The sequence below is a fragment of the Typopeltis vanoorti genome, chromosome 2 (assembly GCF_054136105.1).
Source record: "Typopeltis vanoorti isolate ZY-2024b chromosome 2, IOZ_Tvanoo_1.0, whole genome shotgun sequence".
Classification (NCBI taxonomy): domain Eukaryota; kingdom Metazoa; phylum Arthropoda; class Arachnida; order Uropygi; family Thelyphonidae; genus Typopeltis; species Typopeltis vanoorti.
The window spans coordinates 122,061,424-122,077,040 of NC_143550.1; the positions used below are offsets into that span (position 1 = coordinate 122,061,424).

The window sequence follows — 15,617 nt, forward strand, 5'->3', positions numbered from 1 at the left end:
ACCAGTTGTATATGCCACATCCCATCTTTGCTTTCCAAATTTTAAAAGCACACAATGCATGTGATGATATCATAATCATCACCATTTTATGGTGAATACCTTCAAAGAATGTACTAGATGCTATGATAGTTCAATATATCAGTATTTCATTACTAGTATCCTATCAGCAGTTCTTTCCAAATTGGCCTATTATATATCAGGTGTGTATTGTTTGATTTAGGAATAAATCTGTATTTTTCAGCAGTATTTTGACACACACTGTCAAGATCATAAGGAATGTCTATATTCACATGACAGATACTTAAACAATTAACAAATCATAAATTAAATAATGGAATAACAATTTAAAACATAAAATATATTTTGATAAAAATTTATATAACACAATACAGATGAATACTAATTTTGTTAATTAAACATTTCTCTCTCCCTCTCTCTCTTCCTCAGTGGTCATCAGACTCCCGATATGTTTTATGTGGCATGCTGAAAAGGAGGAGTATACAGGTATGGTTTACATTAGTTGGGCTAACAGAATAAGAAATTTCTTGAAACTAGACTGATACAAATGATAATTGTAATTATATTTTATAATGTGTTTATGACCTTCATTTGTTTTAAATACTGTATGAGAAACAAATGCTTTTTAGCTTCTCAGAATAAGACTATTTATAAAGTAGTTTCATGGTATTTCTCTATTATTTATTAAACCATCTTTCATAACTGTTAGAGAAGTTAAGGCATTTTTATTTATCAGTGCTCTGTCTTGCAGCAGTTAACATTTTATGGAATTGGCTGATCTCTCTCCCCATCCCTGTTGTAAGATGATTTTAATGGTATATAAGGATGATTGTATAGATTGTTATGAAGATGATTTAATAATATATAAGATGATTTTAATGGTATATACAGTTGACTCTCACTACAGCAGACACCATTATTACAAATTAACTTACTGTAACAAATTGCCAGAAAGTCTCACCAGAAGCCTTATCTGTACAATACCATTTTTAAAAAAAATTCACTACAGCAAATTAGTACCATAACAAACTTCCTGTGGTTTCTGAGTTTTTTATAATGAGAGTCAACTATATATGGACTGTAAATGCAGTTGTAAAGACTTACGAACAGCCATTCACGCACACATATAATGCCACGAACATTGAACATTCTGGACAATGCAATGCTTCCTGCTTTCTCGTGTTTCTATGGAAAGGACCATTATCTCTTTCAGCAAGACAATACACTATGTCATAAGGCCTGTACTGTAACTGTGTGGTTTGTGGGCAAGAATGTCACCATGCTTGACTGGCCTCCACAGGATGCTGATCTCAATTCTGTTGAACATCTGTGAGATGAACTGGAGTGATGGGTGAGATCAAGGTCCCCCCCCCCAATAGTCCATGATCTCATTACATGCCTGCAAAAAGAATGGTCCAAAATTCCCATTGATCACTATCATACTTTTGCAGTCATTGTAGAGAAAGGAGGTCCTACATCCTATTAAGGTGGGTACCATCGCTATTTGTTCCTCACTTTGTGGTGCCCATTGACTTCTTTCGAAGCAATGTATAATGATGCAGTTATTATGTACACAAATGCTTGTTATCCTGTGATATAATCAGAAAATCTGATTAGATTTTATACATGGAAAATTATCATCATCATCATCAAATTCCTGCCATATCATATCTTGTACCCTCAAGGGGTGTACAAGATATGATAGTACTACATGAAAAATTTACATCATTACTAACTTCCTATCTACAATTTTCCTCCAAATCAGTCTGTTACTTGCCAGGACTCCAACATTATTAGATCTTATATTTCTGTTGTCTAAGGCATTTTACACAGTATCAATACACCTATATCTTGATCTTCCTCTGGGTCGTTTTCCTGCCAATATGGCAGAGAACACTTGTTTTGCTAATCTTCCCTCGTCCATTCTGTTTACGTGACCATACCACCTGAGATTAGCTCTGCTAACACATTCCTGGATGCTGACAATGTCAAGTTCTTTCCTAATATCCTCATTTTTAATATGATATTGCCATAGATGCCATCTGTTCACGCCTATAATCTTTCTCAGGACTCTCATATCTGCAGTCTCTAGTCTTTGGTCAAGTGTTTTGCTTCTGACCCAGCTCTCAGATTGATAAGTTAAGACTGGTTTCAACACTGTCTTGAATACAACTAATTTAGTGTTCCGACTAATTTCTCTTTTATTTCATATGAATTTATTCAATTGACTTCCTACCATACCAGCTTTGTTAATTCTTTGTCTATTTCCATATTTAATTTACCATCTTCACTAAAAATCGTGCCTAAGTAGCTGAAATGTGTTACTTGTTCCACAGGTTCTCCATTCACAACACAGTTGACATTTTCAACGATTCTGCCTATTTTCATTGTCTTTGTCTTTTTATTGCTGCCCTTCATACCATATCTATTACAACAGTTATTCAATTTAGTCAGGGAATCTTGCAGACTTGTAGCGGATTTATTTAGAAGTATAACATCGTTCGCATAAAGCAAAGAGCTGACATTAACATCTCCAATTTTGATATCATGTTTAATACCACTTTCCTTCATAATGTGATCCATATAGATAATGAATAACAGAGGGGATAATGTACATCCTTGTCTCACACCAGATTTAACATTAAACCATCTTCCTGTACTTCCTTCAATTCTAACTGCTGACTTACAACTCAAATAAAGACTAAGTATTGCTTGATATAATGCGCCATTGACACCATATAACTGTAGCATATTGAATAGCTTCTCTCTTGGCACCTTGTCATATGCCTATTCCAGATCGACAACTTAAGTATTGATCTTTGTAATATTCCCATGCTTTCTCAACTATTTGTCATAAAGTGAAGATGTGATCCTGACAGCCTCTATTTGGCCTGAATCCAGCTTTTCTTCCACAATTCTTCTCAACTATTTCTCAAGTATACGTGCATATATCTTACCAAGAACACTCAGTAATGAAATGCCTCTGTAATTCTCAGATTCAGTTTTATTTCCCTTTTTATATATGGGTACTATTAGAGCTCTACTCCAATCATCGGGAATTCGTCCCTCTGTCCAGGCTTTCTGAACTATGCAGTGCAGCCACTTTAAGGCTTTTATACCACCATACTTCAGCATTTCTGGTCGAATATTATCTATGCCTGCTGCCTTTCCACATTTCAGGCCTTTGATGGCTTTTTCTACTTCAAGTATGGATATGTATTGCTGACTGTATGCCTGGTCAGTGTTTTTTACCACTGCACTATCACTGCTTGTTTCATTTAGCAATTTTTCGAAGTAATTACTTCATACTTCAAGGATATATTTTTCTCCTGTTTTCATGTAACCTTTATCATCTCTAATTCCTTTTACAGCCCTCTTTCCTCCATTTCTAAGCTTCTTCAACAACCTCCAGAATATCTTACCACCTTCTTGATATTTATTTTCTATATTCTTGCCAAAGTCCTCCCATGACTTTTATTTAGCTAGTTTTACACAGTGTTTAGCTTTCTTACATTTGTTTCTGTATTCTCTAAGAGCACAAGCTGACTTATTTGCCAGAAACTTTTGATATGCTTTCTTCTTTTCCTTCACTGTCTCTTTAACTTCCTGTGTCCACCATGGAGTTCTGATTTTTCTATCCTTGCAGACAACCTCACCATATGCCTCTCTGGCTGAATCAATCAGTGTTATCTTCAAGGTTTGCCACTGAATCTCCAAGGTTTGGTTGCTGTTCTCAACTCTTTCATTTTTTCTTCAATAATTTTTGTGTATTTTAGTCTACAGTTCACATCTGAGAGCTGCTCAACTTTTATTCGCTTTAAAACTTTCTTACATGTTATTCTTTTCAATATGAAATTCAATTTTATCCTGCTCAAGACTAAATAGTGATCACTTCCAATTTCAAATCCTCTGTACACTCTGATGTCCTGCACCAGGGAGAAAACATCACTATCAACAATAACATAGTTCATCAGACTTTTCTTTCCTTGCCTTTTCTCTCCATGTGAATTTGTGCACATTTTTATGTTGGAATATGGTGTTAGTAATAACCCGTCCATGTCCTGAGCAGAAATCCAACAGGTATTTGCTAATATTATTAACTTCGCTCTTTTCTCCAAATTTTCACAAAATATTTTTGTATGTCTGAAAAAGAAAATTTTGGAAAAGAAGAATCATTTCCTACTCTGCTATTTAGATCCCCAACAAGGACCAACTTTTCCTTTTTCATTGTGTGAGTTGCTTTCTCTAAAGCATTAAAAAATTCCTCCACTTCTACCTTAGTAGAACCTTCTGTGGGACCATAGGCACAAATAAGTCTTATTATCCAGTTCCCCATTCTCATATTTGCCAACATCACTCTACTTGAGACTGCATGCCATTCAAGAAGATTAGCTTCATATTTAGTGTTGAACACTATGGCTACTCCTTCTTTTCCTTGATTGTCATTGCCTGAATATAACATTTTGTATTTATTGCTCAGAATGATCTCACCAGTTTTTGCCTTTTTTGTTTCGGTCACCCCTATTATGCCGATCTGGTACTTATCCAATTTCTCAGCTAACTCCATTTCTGTGCCATTCAAGCTTCTTATGTTGATAGTACCGATCTTTAACTCTGGTGATATTGAGTTGGGATGTGTTTTCAGATTTGTTCCAGCAGCTGACTCTTCACCCTGGTTTCCTGGCGAAAACAATGGTAACCGGGCGACGCCCCAGCCGGTGTGAAATTTTGTCATGTTGTACCATCATTTTGTATTTTGGTTTAAGCCAATAAGAATACAATTTGGCCGGCTAAATTCCAAATTGGCAGCTTATCCTCGTTCGTTCAGTATCCAGGCAGATACCCAACAGGGTACACCACGAGAAGGTGAGGATTGGACATTAAGTCAGAAGCCCTAGTTGGTTCTCTGCATTCCTTTAAAGGCTAAGTGGAGGTCTCCTCTCAGTTATATAGCTTTGACCCTTAAGCACTCCATGGAAAATTTTTTCAAATAAAATATCAATCATATCAAAACTAAAAAAACTTTTTGTTAACTCTGATATTTACAAAAATTAAAAAGTTGAAAAGTCAAGTAGACATAAGTGAATTATACTGAATCATATCACATATGTTCATCATCATCATCAAATTCCTGCCGTGTACCCTCAAGGGGTGTACAGGATATGACAGTACTATATGAAAAAATTACATCATTACTAACTTCCTATCTACAATTTTCCTCCAAATCAGTCTGTTACTTGTCAAGAATCCAACATTATCAGATCTTATATTTCTATCGTCTAAGGCACTTTGTACCGTATCAATCCTCCTATATCTTGGTCTTCCTCTGGGTCGTTTTCCTGCCAACCTGGCAGAGAACACTTGTTTTGCAAATCTTTCCTCTCCCATTCTATTTAAGTGACCATACCACCTTAGATTAGCTCTGCTAATGCATTCCTGGATGCTGACAATGTCAAGTTCTTTCCTAATATCCTCATTTTTAATATGATATTGCCATTGATGCCATCTGTTCATGCCTATAATCTTTCTCAGGACTCTCATATCTGCGGTCTCTAGTCTTTGGTCAAATGTTTTACTTCTGACCCAGCTCTCAGATCCATAAGTTAAAACTGGTTTGAACACTGTCTTGTATACTGCTAATTTAGTGTTCTGACTAATTTATCTCTTATTCCATATGAATTTATTCAATTGACTTCCCACCATACCAGCTTTGCTGATTCTGTTGTCTATTTCTGTATTTAATTTACCATCTTCAGTAAAAATCGTGCCTAAATAGCTGAAATGTTTTACTTGTTCCACAGGTTCTCCATTCACAACACATTTGTCATTTTCAATGATTCTGCCTATTTTCATTGTCTTTTGTCTTTTTATTGCTGGCCTTCATACCATATCTATTACAACAGGTATTCAATTTAGTCAGAGAATCTTGCAGGCTTGTAGCGGATTTATTTAGAAGTATAACATCATCCGCATAAAGCATAGAGCTGACATTAACATCCCCAATTTTGATATCAGGTTTAATACCACTTTCCTTCATAATGTGATCCATATAGATAATGAATAACAGAGGGAATAATGTACATCCTTGTCTCACACTAGATTTAACATTAAACCATCTTCCTGTACTTCCTTCAATTCTAACTGCTGACTTACAACTCAAATAAAGACTAAGTATTGCTTGATATAATGCGCCATTGACACCATATAACTGCAGCGTATTGAATAGCTTCTCTCTTGGCACCTTGTCATATGCCTTTTCCAAATCGACAAAACTTAAATACAGATCTTTGTTATATTCCCATACCTTCTCCACTATTTCTCGTAAAGTGAAGATCTGATCCTGACAGCCTCTATTTGGCCTGAATCCAGCTTGTTCTTCACCAAGCTTTTATTCTCAACCGTTTCTCAAGTATACTTGCATAGATCTTGCCAGGAACACTCAGTAGGGAAATACCTCTGTAATTCTCACATTCAGTTTTATTTCCCTTTTTATATATGGGTACTATTAGAGCTCAACTTCAATCATCGGGAATTCGTCCCTCTGTCCAAGCTTTCTGAACTATGCAGTGCAGCCACTGTAAGACTTTTACACCAACATACTTCAACATTTCTGGTCGAATATCATCTACTCCTGCTGCCTTTCCACATTTCAAGCCTTTGATGGCTTTTTCTACTTCAAGTATGGATATGTATTCCTGACTGCATGCCTGGTCAATGTTTTTTATCACTGTGCTGTCATCACTGCTTGTTTCATTTAGCAGTTTTTCAAAGTAATTACTCCATACTTCAAGGATATCTTTTTCTCCTGTTTTCATGTCACCTTTATCATCTCTAACTCCTTTTACAGCACTCTTTCCTCCATTCTTAAGCTTCTTCAACAACCTCCAGAATATTTTGCCACCTTCTCGATATTTATTTTCTATATTCTTGCCGAAGTCCTCCCATGACTTTTGTTTAGCTAGTTTTACACACTGTTTTGCTTGCTTACATTTGTCTCTGTATTCTGTAAGAGTAAAAACTTATTTGCCAGGAACTTTTGATATGCTTTCTTCTTTTCCTTCACTGCCTCTTTAACTTCCTGTGTCCACCAGGGAGTTCTGATTTTTTTATCCTTGCACACAACCTCACCACATGCCTCTCTGGCAGAATCAATCAATGTTTTCTTCAGAGTTTGCCACTGAATCTCCAAGGTTTGATTCCTGTTCTCAAATTCTTTCATTTTCTTTTCAATAATCTTTCTGTATTTTAGTCTACAGTTCACATCTGAGAGCTGCTCAACTTTTATTCGCTTTAAAACTTTCTTACATGTTATTCTTCTCAATATGAAATTCAATTTTATCTTGCTCAAGACTAAATAGTGATCACTTCCAATTTCAAATCCTCTATACACTCTGGTGTCCTGCACCAGGGAGAAAACATCACTGTCAACAATAATATAGTCAATGAGACCTTTCTTATTCCTAGCCTCTTCTCTTCATGTGAATTTGTGCACATTTTTATGTTGGAACATGGTGTTAATAATAACCGTCCATGTCCTGAGCAGAAATCCAACAGACATTTGCCATTATTATTAGCTTTGCTCTTTTCTCCAAATTTTCCCAAAATATTTTTGTATGTCTCACAATCATTTCTTATTCTGCTATTTAGATCCCCAACAAGGACCAATTTTTCCTTTTTCATTGTGTCAGTTGCTCTTTCTAGAGCGTCAAAAAATTCCTCCACTTCTACCTTAGTAGAACCTTCTGTGGGACCATAGGCACAAATACGTCTCATTGTCCAGTTCCCCATTCTCATATTTGCCCACATTACTCTACTTGAGACTGACTGCCATTCAAGAAGATTAGCCTCGTATTTTGTGTTGAATACTATGGCTACTCCTTGTTTTTCTTGATTGTCATTGCCTGAATATAACATTTTGTATTTATTGCTCAGAAAGATCTCACCAGTGTTGGTCTTTTTTGTTTCAGTCACCCCTATTATGTCGATCTGGTAATTATCTAATTCCTCAGCTAGCTCCATTTCTTTGCCATTCAGGCTTCTTACGTTGATAGTACCGATCTTTAACTCTGGTGATGTTGAGTTGGGGTTTGTTTTCAGATTTGTTCCAGTAGGTGACTTTTCGCTGTTCACCCTGGTTCCCTGACGAAAACAAGGGATCCTTGTTTAACCGGGTAACGACCCAGCCGGCATGAAATTTTGTCATGTTGTACCATCATTTTTTATTTTGGTTTGACCAGTAAGAATACAATTTGGTCGGCTAAATCCCAAATTGCCAGCCCATCCTCGTTCGTTCAGTATCAAAGTAGATACCCAACAGGGTGCACCACGAGAAGGTGAGGATTGGACATTAGGTCAGAAGCCCTGGTCGGTTCTCCGCATTCCTTTAAAGGCTGTGTGGAGGTTTCCTCTCAGTTATACAGCTTTGACCCTTAAGCACCCCTTCACATATGTTTTCCCTTGTTATCTCTTTTTAATTACATTCACTTACATTTCAAGAAACAATGTCAGAATAAAGTGATACTGAAAAATTGGAATCCAAATATTAAAAATGAAACTATTTGCACTTATAAATAAGGATTGGAGCTTTTGTATTTCCTAATGAATTAATTTTCCACAGAAGAAATCATACATGAATGATAATCATGAATATATTCTTTCTTTTTTTAATTTCATAATTATATTTTTTTTAATCATTGCAGTTTTGTAAGAGTATATCTGAACTGTTATGGCAAAATAGTTTCATGTAAATAGTTCTAAAATGCATTTTGTTGTGTGAGGAAACAAAGGAATCAAATGGAAAGCATGCAAACATTCAAAAACTTGTGCAGGCTACATGGTTGCTTAATTAACATTTGGATGTACTAAATTTCTTGAAGTGTGGTATGCATGAAAGCAGTAACTGGCAAAGTAATAGAAGCTGGAAAAGCAAAAGTAGATTAAAATTTAAATATTTGGCCTTAAGACAGATAAAATGAACAATATTTACAGAAGCTGATTGTTTTCTAAAAAAAATTATATTCACACATTGTCAGAATTGAAATATCTCCTTTTGAATAATTTTATAAATGGTGCTATGAAAATGAAAATTCTTATTAAAACTATATGCAAAGTACTCAAGTTTTGTTGTTGTAACACAAAAAATTTATCTGGAAATCTTTCAGTACAAATTCTTTGCCTTCAAAAGCATGGATTTTGAAATACCCTTAGTGACTTTTTGTGTAAATATTTAGAGTATTTTTAAAATACCTATAGAATAATTAGTTATGCAATTTAAGCAACTTCCTGTTCTTTTAATATTTTGACACCTAGTTCATGAAGTAATTATATCACAGACACTCAATATTAATTATGATACTGGAAATACTTTTGTTAATTTATTTGAACTCCTATATGTTTCATTCTTCTTTATCTGACATAATTATTATTGAGATACAGCGCCTAAAAAAGCACAAACTGTTTAAAAAATAAAATAAAAAATCTCGACTTACTGAAAAATTGTATTTCTTTGACTTGCTGAATAAGTGATTTCCAAACATGCAAAATGAGACACTGATATCTCTTCAAACTGCTATGCAAGAAAACTGTTATTATATGATAAGTCACTTTTAGGATAAAGCATTAAAATTGAGTACCAATTATTTCAAAAAATTGAGCATCCTAGAAGAACACCCTGAATTTGGTATAAAAATCAGCAATAAAAAGACAAAGATAATGAAAATAGGCAGATACATTGAAAATATTAACTACATCTTGAATGGGTTGCCCATAGAACAGGTAAAACATTTCAACTATCTAGGCACAAGTTTTAAGAATATGGCAAATTACATGTGGAAATGGACAACAGAATTAGCAAAGTAGGAAGTGAAATGAATAAATTTATATGGAATAAGAGAAATTAGTCCAAACACTAAAATAGCTTTATACAAGACAGTGTTCAAACCAATTTTAACTTATGGATTTGAGAGCTGGGTTAGAAATAAAACACTTGACCAAAGACTGGAGACCACAGATATGAGAGTTCTGAGAAAGATTGGGAAGTGAACAGATGGCATCAGTGACAGTGTGGGAATTGAAGAGAAAAGATTATCAAAACCAGTGTTCTTTGCCAGGATGGTAGGGAAAAGACCCAGAGGAACACCAAGATCTAGGTGGATTGATACAGTGAAAAGTGTCTTAGAAAATAGAAATATAAGATCTGATAGTATTGGAGTCTTCACAGTTAACAGATTGATTTGGTGGAAAATTGTTGATAGGAAGTTAGTAATAACGTAAGTTTTTCATGTAGTACTATCATAATGTGGTTAGTGTGGTTAGATGATGATAAAGGATTGAATGTGTGTAGAAAATGTAGGGAGAATGCGGAATTGAAGTGTATTTCGGATCGTGAGTGTGATATTTTTGTCAACCTTCAAAATGAAGGAAATAGGGATATGACAAGAAACGGAAAGGTTGTACATGAAAATTGTGAGAGTGTGAATGTAGAAAGTGTGAATGATAGTATAAATGGTTTCTCAGAGAACAAAAAAGATGAGATAGATGCATTGAGTGAGATCGCGTTGTTGAATAGTGCGATAGAAAGAGCAAAACAGCAGCTAGAGTGCATGAACAAAAGTAGACTGAATGAACCAACCAATAATAAAAGGTATGACAGGAAAAATAGACGTATGAATGTGAACATGAACAAAATGATGGATAGAGTGCTGTATGGAGACTCGTTAGTACGAGGTGTGTTAGTAGAGGATTTGACAAAATCGTACCAACCTGGTGCGACCATAAAGGACGTAACTGCGTCTATTAGAGAGCAAAAGGAAAGGGTGAAAGAAATGATTGTTGTGGCAGGTACGAATGATTTGAAAGGAGATAAAATGGAAATGATAGAAGACCTGAATGAATTGTTTGAGGTAGCAAAAGAAAAGAGTGAGAGAGGTAGAATGATTAGTCTTTTGCCACGGTATGACAGTGAAATGTTTAAAAGGAGGGCTATAATTGCAAATGACTTTATGCATGGGTTATGTATGACGAGTGGTGTGGAATTTGTGGATGTGTGGAGTGAGTTTGATGGGCGAAAGGATCTATATAAGATGGATGGCTTGCATTTGAATGGTTAGGGTGTAAGAAGACTTGAGAAAGTGTTGCTGAATGTAGTGGATGTGCAAATTCAGGGAAACTAGATTTGTTAGGGAGGGGGGGGTAGAGATACAGTCCTTATGGAGGCAGTTGAATGTAAGAATGAATATAATATGCCAGAGCAAATAAGGACAAAAAATCAGAGTGGGATAGTTAATATAAGGCATCAAGGTAGGGTTGGGGCTAATGGGGGTCTTAAATTCATGTACACTAATACTAGGAGTATTAGGAACAAGAAGGAAGAGTTTTTGGCCATGGTTGGCACTTCCAGACCACAGGTTATAGGTATTAGTGAAACATGGCTGACTGTAGATGATATAACTAGTGGGATTGAATGTGATGGGTATAGTGTGTTCAGGAATGACAGAGAGAATAAAATGGGGGGAGGAGTATTGTTGATGATAGCTGATGAGCTCCAGCCAAGGAGAATAGAAGTTGAATTGCAGGATAGAGAAAAGAGCACATTTGAGGCCATTTGGTGTGAGATTGTGGCTAGCAGAACTAAATATACAATTGGGTGCTGCTATAGACCAGGTGATGGAAAAGATGGTGGTGACAGTATGCACAAGCAAATAGAAGAAATGAGTGGAAGGAGGGTGATTATTATGGGAGATTTCAACTATGGTCGCATTGATTGGAGTGAGGAGAGGACACACGGGAGGAAGGAACTGGATTTTATGCGGTTATTAAGGGATAACTATCTGCGACAGCATGTAATGGAAAATACTAGGGGTCAGAGAGTGCTTGACCTAGTAATTACATCTGAGGATTTGGCTGTAACAAATATGACCACATTGCCACCAATCGGTGAGAGTGATCATAGGGTCTTAACTTGGGAGGTGGTTAAAGGTGTAGAATTTTCAATTAAGACAGGGTACATGTGGAATTATCGGGCGGGAAAGTATGACAAGCTTAGGAGTTTGATTGGTTCAGTGCCATGGCATGTACAACTGCAAGGACTAGAAGTTGATAGTGCATGGGAGGTAGTTAAGAAGTGCTTGCATGAAGCAATGGCTGACTGTATACCTAGAGTCCGAATAATAAATCAAGTAGGGGTTAAATGGATGAATAACACCATTAAGCTTGAGTTGCAAAAAAAGAAACAACTATGGAGAGAATTTAAGGAGAAGGGTGACCGGCAGGCACATGAATGGTATAAAGCGCAGGCCAGAAGGGTGACAAGTGTGGTAAGAAAAGCAAAAAAGGATTACGAAAGAACATTGGTTAAAGAGAATCCTAAACAGTTTTTTAGATATGTAGCAAGTAAAAGGAAAAATGTACATGGCAGATTGATTTTAAAGAATGCCGATGGTAGGGAGGTAACTGAATCAGTTGAGATAGTTGAGTTACTGAGTGAGCACTTTGCAAAAGTATATCATCCAGGTGGTGACATTGCAGAAACGAATAAACCAGTAGATTATACGGGAATTGTGGTTAATGAAGTGGAGGTGAGTAGTCTATTGCATAACCTCAATGTCAATACATCTGTGGGATTGGATGGTATACCAGCTCGTGTTGTACGAGAAGCAGCTAAAGAATTGTCAGTACCCTTGACCATTTTGTTTAATTTGAGTCTCGGGTCTGGGTTAGTCCCGAGTGGGTGGAAAGAGGGGAAAATAGTTCCACTGCATAAAGGTGGTTCCAAGACAGCTGTTGTAAATTACCGACCGATTAGCATATCAGGAATCATTGTCAAGGTCTTAGAGAAAATAGTCAAGAGGAAAATACAAGATTGGATAGAAGAAAATGGGATACTGTATCGGGGACAGCATGGTTTTGTGAAGGGTAGGTCATGCCTCAGTAACTTGCTCACGTATTATAACACAGTGACGGCTGAACTGGATAAGGGTAATGGGTTTACGGTGATTCTACTGGACCTTGCCAAGGCCTTTGACAGGATACCACATGGAATTCTAATTAGTAAATTGCAGCATATGGGAATGGACATAGGGTTGGTGAGATGGATAGGAGGGTGGTTGACGGAGAGATATCAGAGAGTGGTTTACTCAGGAGTAGAGTCCACAAGACGGCCTGTGACTAGTGGTGTGCCACAAGGATCTGTTCTTGGACCACTGCTGTTTAATTTGTTCATAAATGATATAGGAAATGATCTGAGAGGAACAGTTCATTTGTTTGCGGATGATGCGAAGTTGGGTAGGGCAATAGTGAATGCAGATGACATCAAAATTTTGCAGGATGATTTGGATAGATTGGAGCTCTGGGCTAAGGAGAATGGATGTCAGTTTAATGTGGCAAAATGTAAGGTTATGCATTTTTGGGTGAAAAGATTGGCGGCAGGTTACTGCATGGGTGGAACCCTGCTCCAGGAAATTGATGAGGCACGAGATTTAGGAGTGTTGGTGGATAAGGAATTGAAATTTAGGGGACACATTGCAAAAGTTACCAAAACAGCTCATCGAATCACTTGGTTGCTGAAGAATACGTTGACAAGCAGAGACAAACAGGTTATTGTTCCTCTCTATCGAGCCTTGATAAGACCCCATCTAGACTACTGTGCTCAGATTTGGTCACCTAGGTTTCTTCTTGATGGGGAGGAGGTGGAGAGGATCCAGAGGCGAGTGACCAAGATGATAGCAGGTCTGTGGAATGAACCGTATGAGAACAGGTTGAGGATTTGTGGGTTGCAAAAATTGGTTGATAGGCGATGGAGGGGAGATATGATTGAGACATTCAAATTACTGAAGGGTTTCTATAAAATTAATTCAGAAGATATTTTTGAGAACAGGGCTGGTTGTGGGAGGACTAGGGGACATCCATGGAAACTGGGCAAAAGTGTGGTTAGTAAAGGTGTTAGAGCTGGGTTCTTTACTTTTAGAGTAGTGAATGAGTGGAATGCGCTCCCTGAGTCTGTAGTGGATGCTGTGACAGTGAATGAGTTTAAGGCGAGGTATGATAGATACTGTATGAATGTCAAATAGTTGTGATGAATATGATTTGGGGGCTCCCTCGATGAGTCTAATGACTCCCTGGAGTTGCCCGTAATAATAGTAATAATAATATCCTGTACACCCCTTGAGGGTACATGTCAGGGATTTGATGATTATGGTGATGAACATACTATGGTGTTTGTTCTCCCAAATTTTGTAGCTTCTCCTGGTTTGGCTTATATAAGCCTTTTCCATAAGGGCAATAAATTTTATAGACACTAGGATGCATCTGGAAAGAAAATCAGTGTTTGAGATATATTCAAAGACTTTGAAGTTTCTAATTGGTTTACAAGAGATAAATATTAATAAATATAATTAACTTTGTGATAGTGCATGGCAGCTTTTATGTGCATTATTTATAGACAGTAATTTTTGGATACCTATTATGAATGAATTGGTTGTAGAGAACTGTTATGAATGAATTAGTTGTAGAGAACATCAATTTTTATCTTCTAAAATGTGAAGTGCTCTTTATTTGGTCTCTTACAATAGTTACAAAGCGCTGTTTTTTTTTAGCACACCTACTACTTTGTATTTTTAAGTGAAGATGAAAATAAAACGAAATATCCATAAATTATTATACACAGAAAAAGCCATGTCTTATCAGAATTAATAAGATACCAGAATTCTGTTTTCTCTACTATAGTTAAGTGTTACCTCAAACACATCACTTATGTTACAAGATGTAAACATTAGTGTCTCTTATAATCCAGTGTTCAGAATATTCAAAGTGTTTTAAGATCTTTGCCAAACGGTAGTTCTTTCCAGAAATATCCTTATATCTGTATAGAGTACTATACTCGTAATGAGATATACATAAGTTGAAAAATTCTGAAGCATGATTTCTAGTGATGTTTGGTCCTCTGAATTGATTGCCTTCTGTACCCTATCTTGACAATGACTTCCTGTTTTTATACTTCAGGGTATCTAACAATATAGTTTGCTCTCATATCTGAAAAGAAACCATTACCTCATTTTGCATGAAGCTTGGAAATCACTTGTCTGATCTATACTATGCCAATACTTTGAGTTGTTCAAAATTGTGTACGGCATGATAATTGCATCGCATTTGTAAACTGCTTTTAAGCTCTGAATTGTTGCTTCGTTCACAAATATAATCTGCTGTTATTCTTTTCTGTGAGTTCTAAGCAATTTTACATTTTGTACTTTCTAGTTGATATACAAATCCATCACAATGTTAGATTGTAAAAAAAAATGCAGTGAATCTTGGTATTTTGTCTAAATAAATTAACATGAGTATTTCTGATGTCATAATTTCCTATTTATTATTTTGGGATGAATGCTTAGACATTAATTATCACTCATACGATTGTTTATAGAGGAATACACATGTCTAGGGATAATAATAAACTAAATAAATTTAGTTAGTTGTTAAATTATTAGGCCAATATTTTACCTTTGTTACCAAGGCATCTTCATCGACAAAAAGTTAACCACTACATGTGCATGCATTAGGAATTGTTGTCCGCATGAAGATGCCTTAGTGACCAAGGTGAAATACTT

At 36.1% G+C, this 15,617-nt stretch overlaps 1 protein-coding gene across 1 annotated transcript in view; it reads left to right on the top strand.

The window, feature by feature from the left end:
- The window catches only part of LOC150109397 (WD repeat-containing protein WRAP73-like), a 187,339-nt gene that overhangs the window by 20,067 nt on the left and 151,655 nt on the right, over positions 1-15,617 (top strand). The window contains exon 3 of the mRNA XM_090407895.1: positions 448-504. Within this exon, the coding sequence (XP_090264021.1) occupies positions 448-504 (57 nt within the window). The remainder of the gene's footprint in view (positions 1-447; positions 505-15,617) is intronic.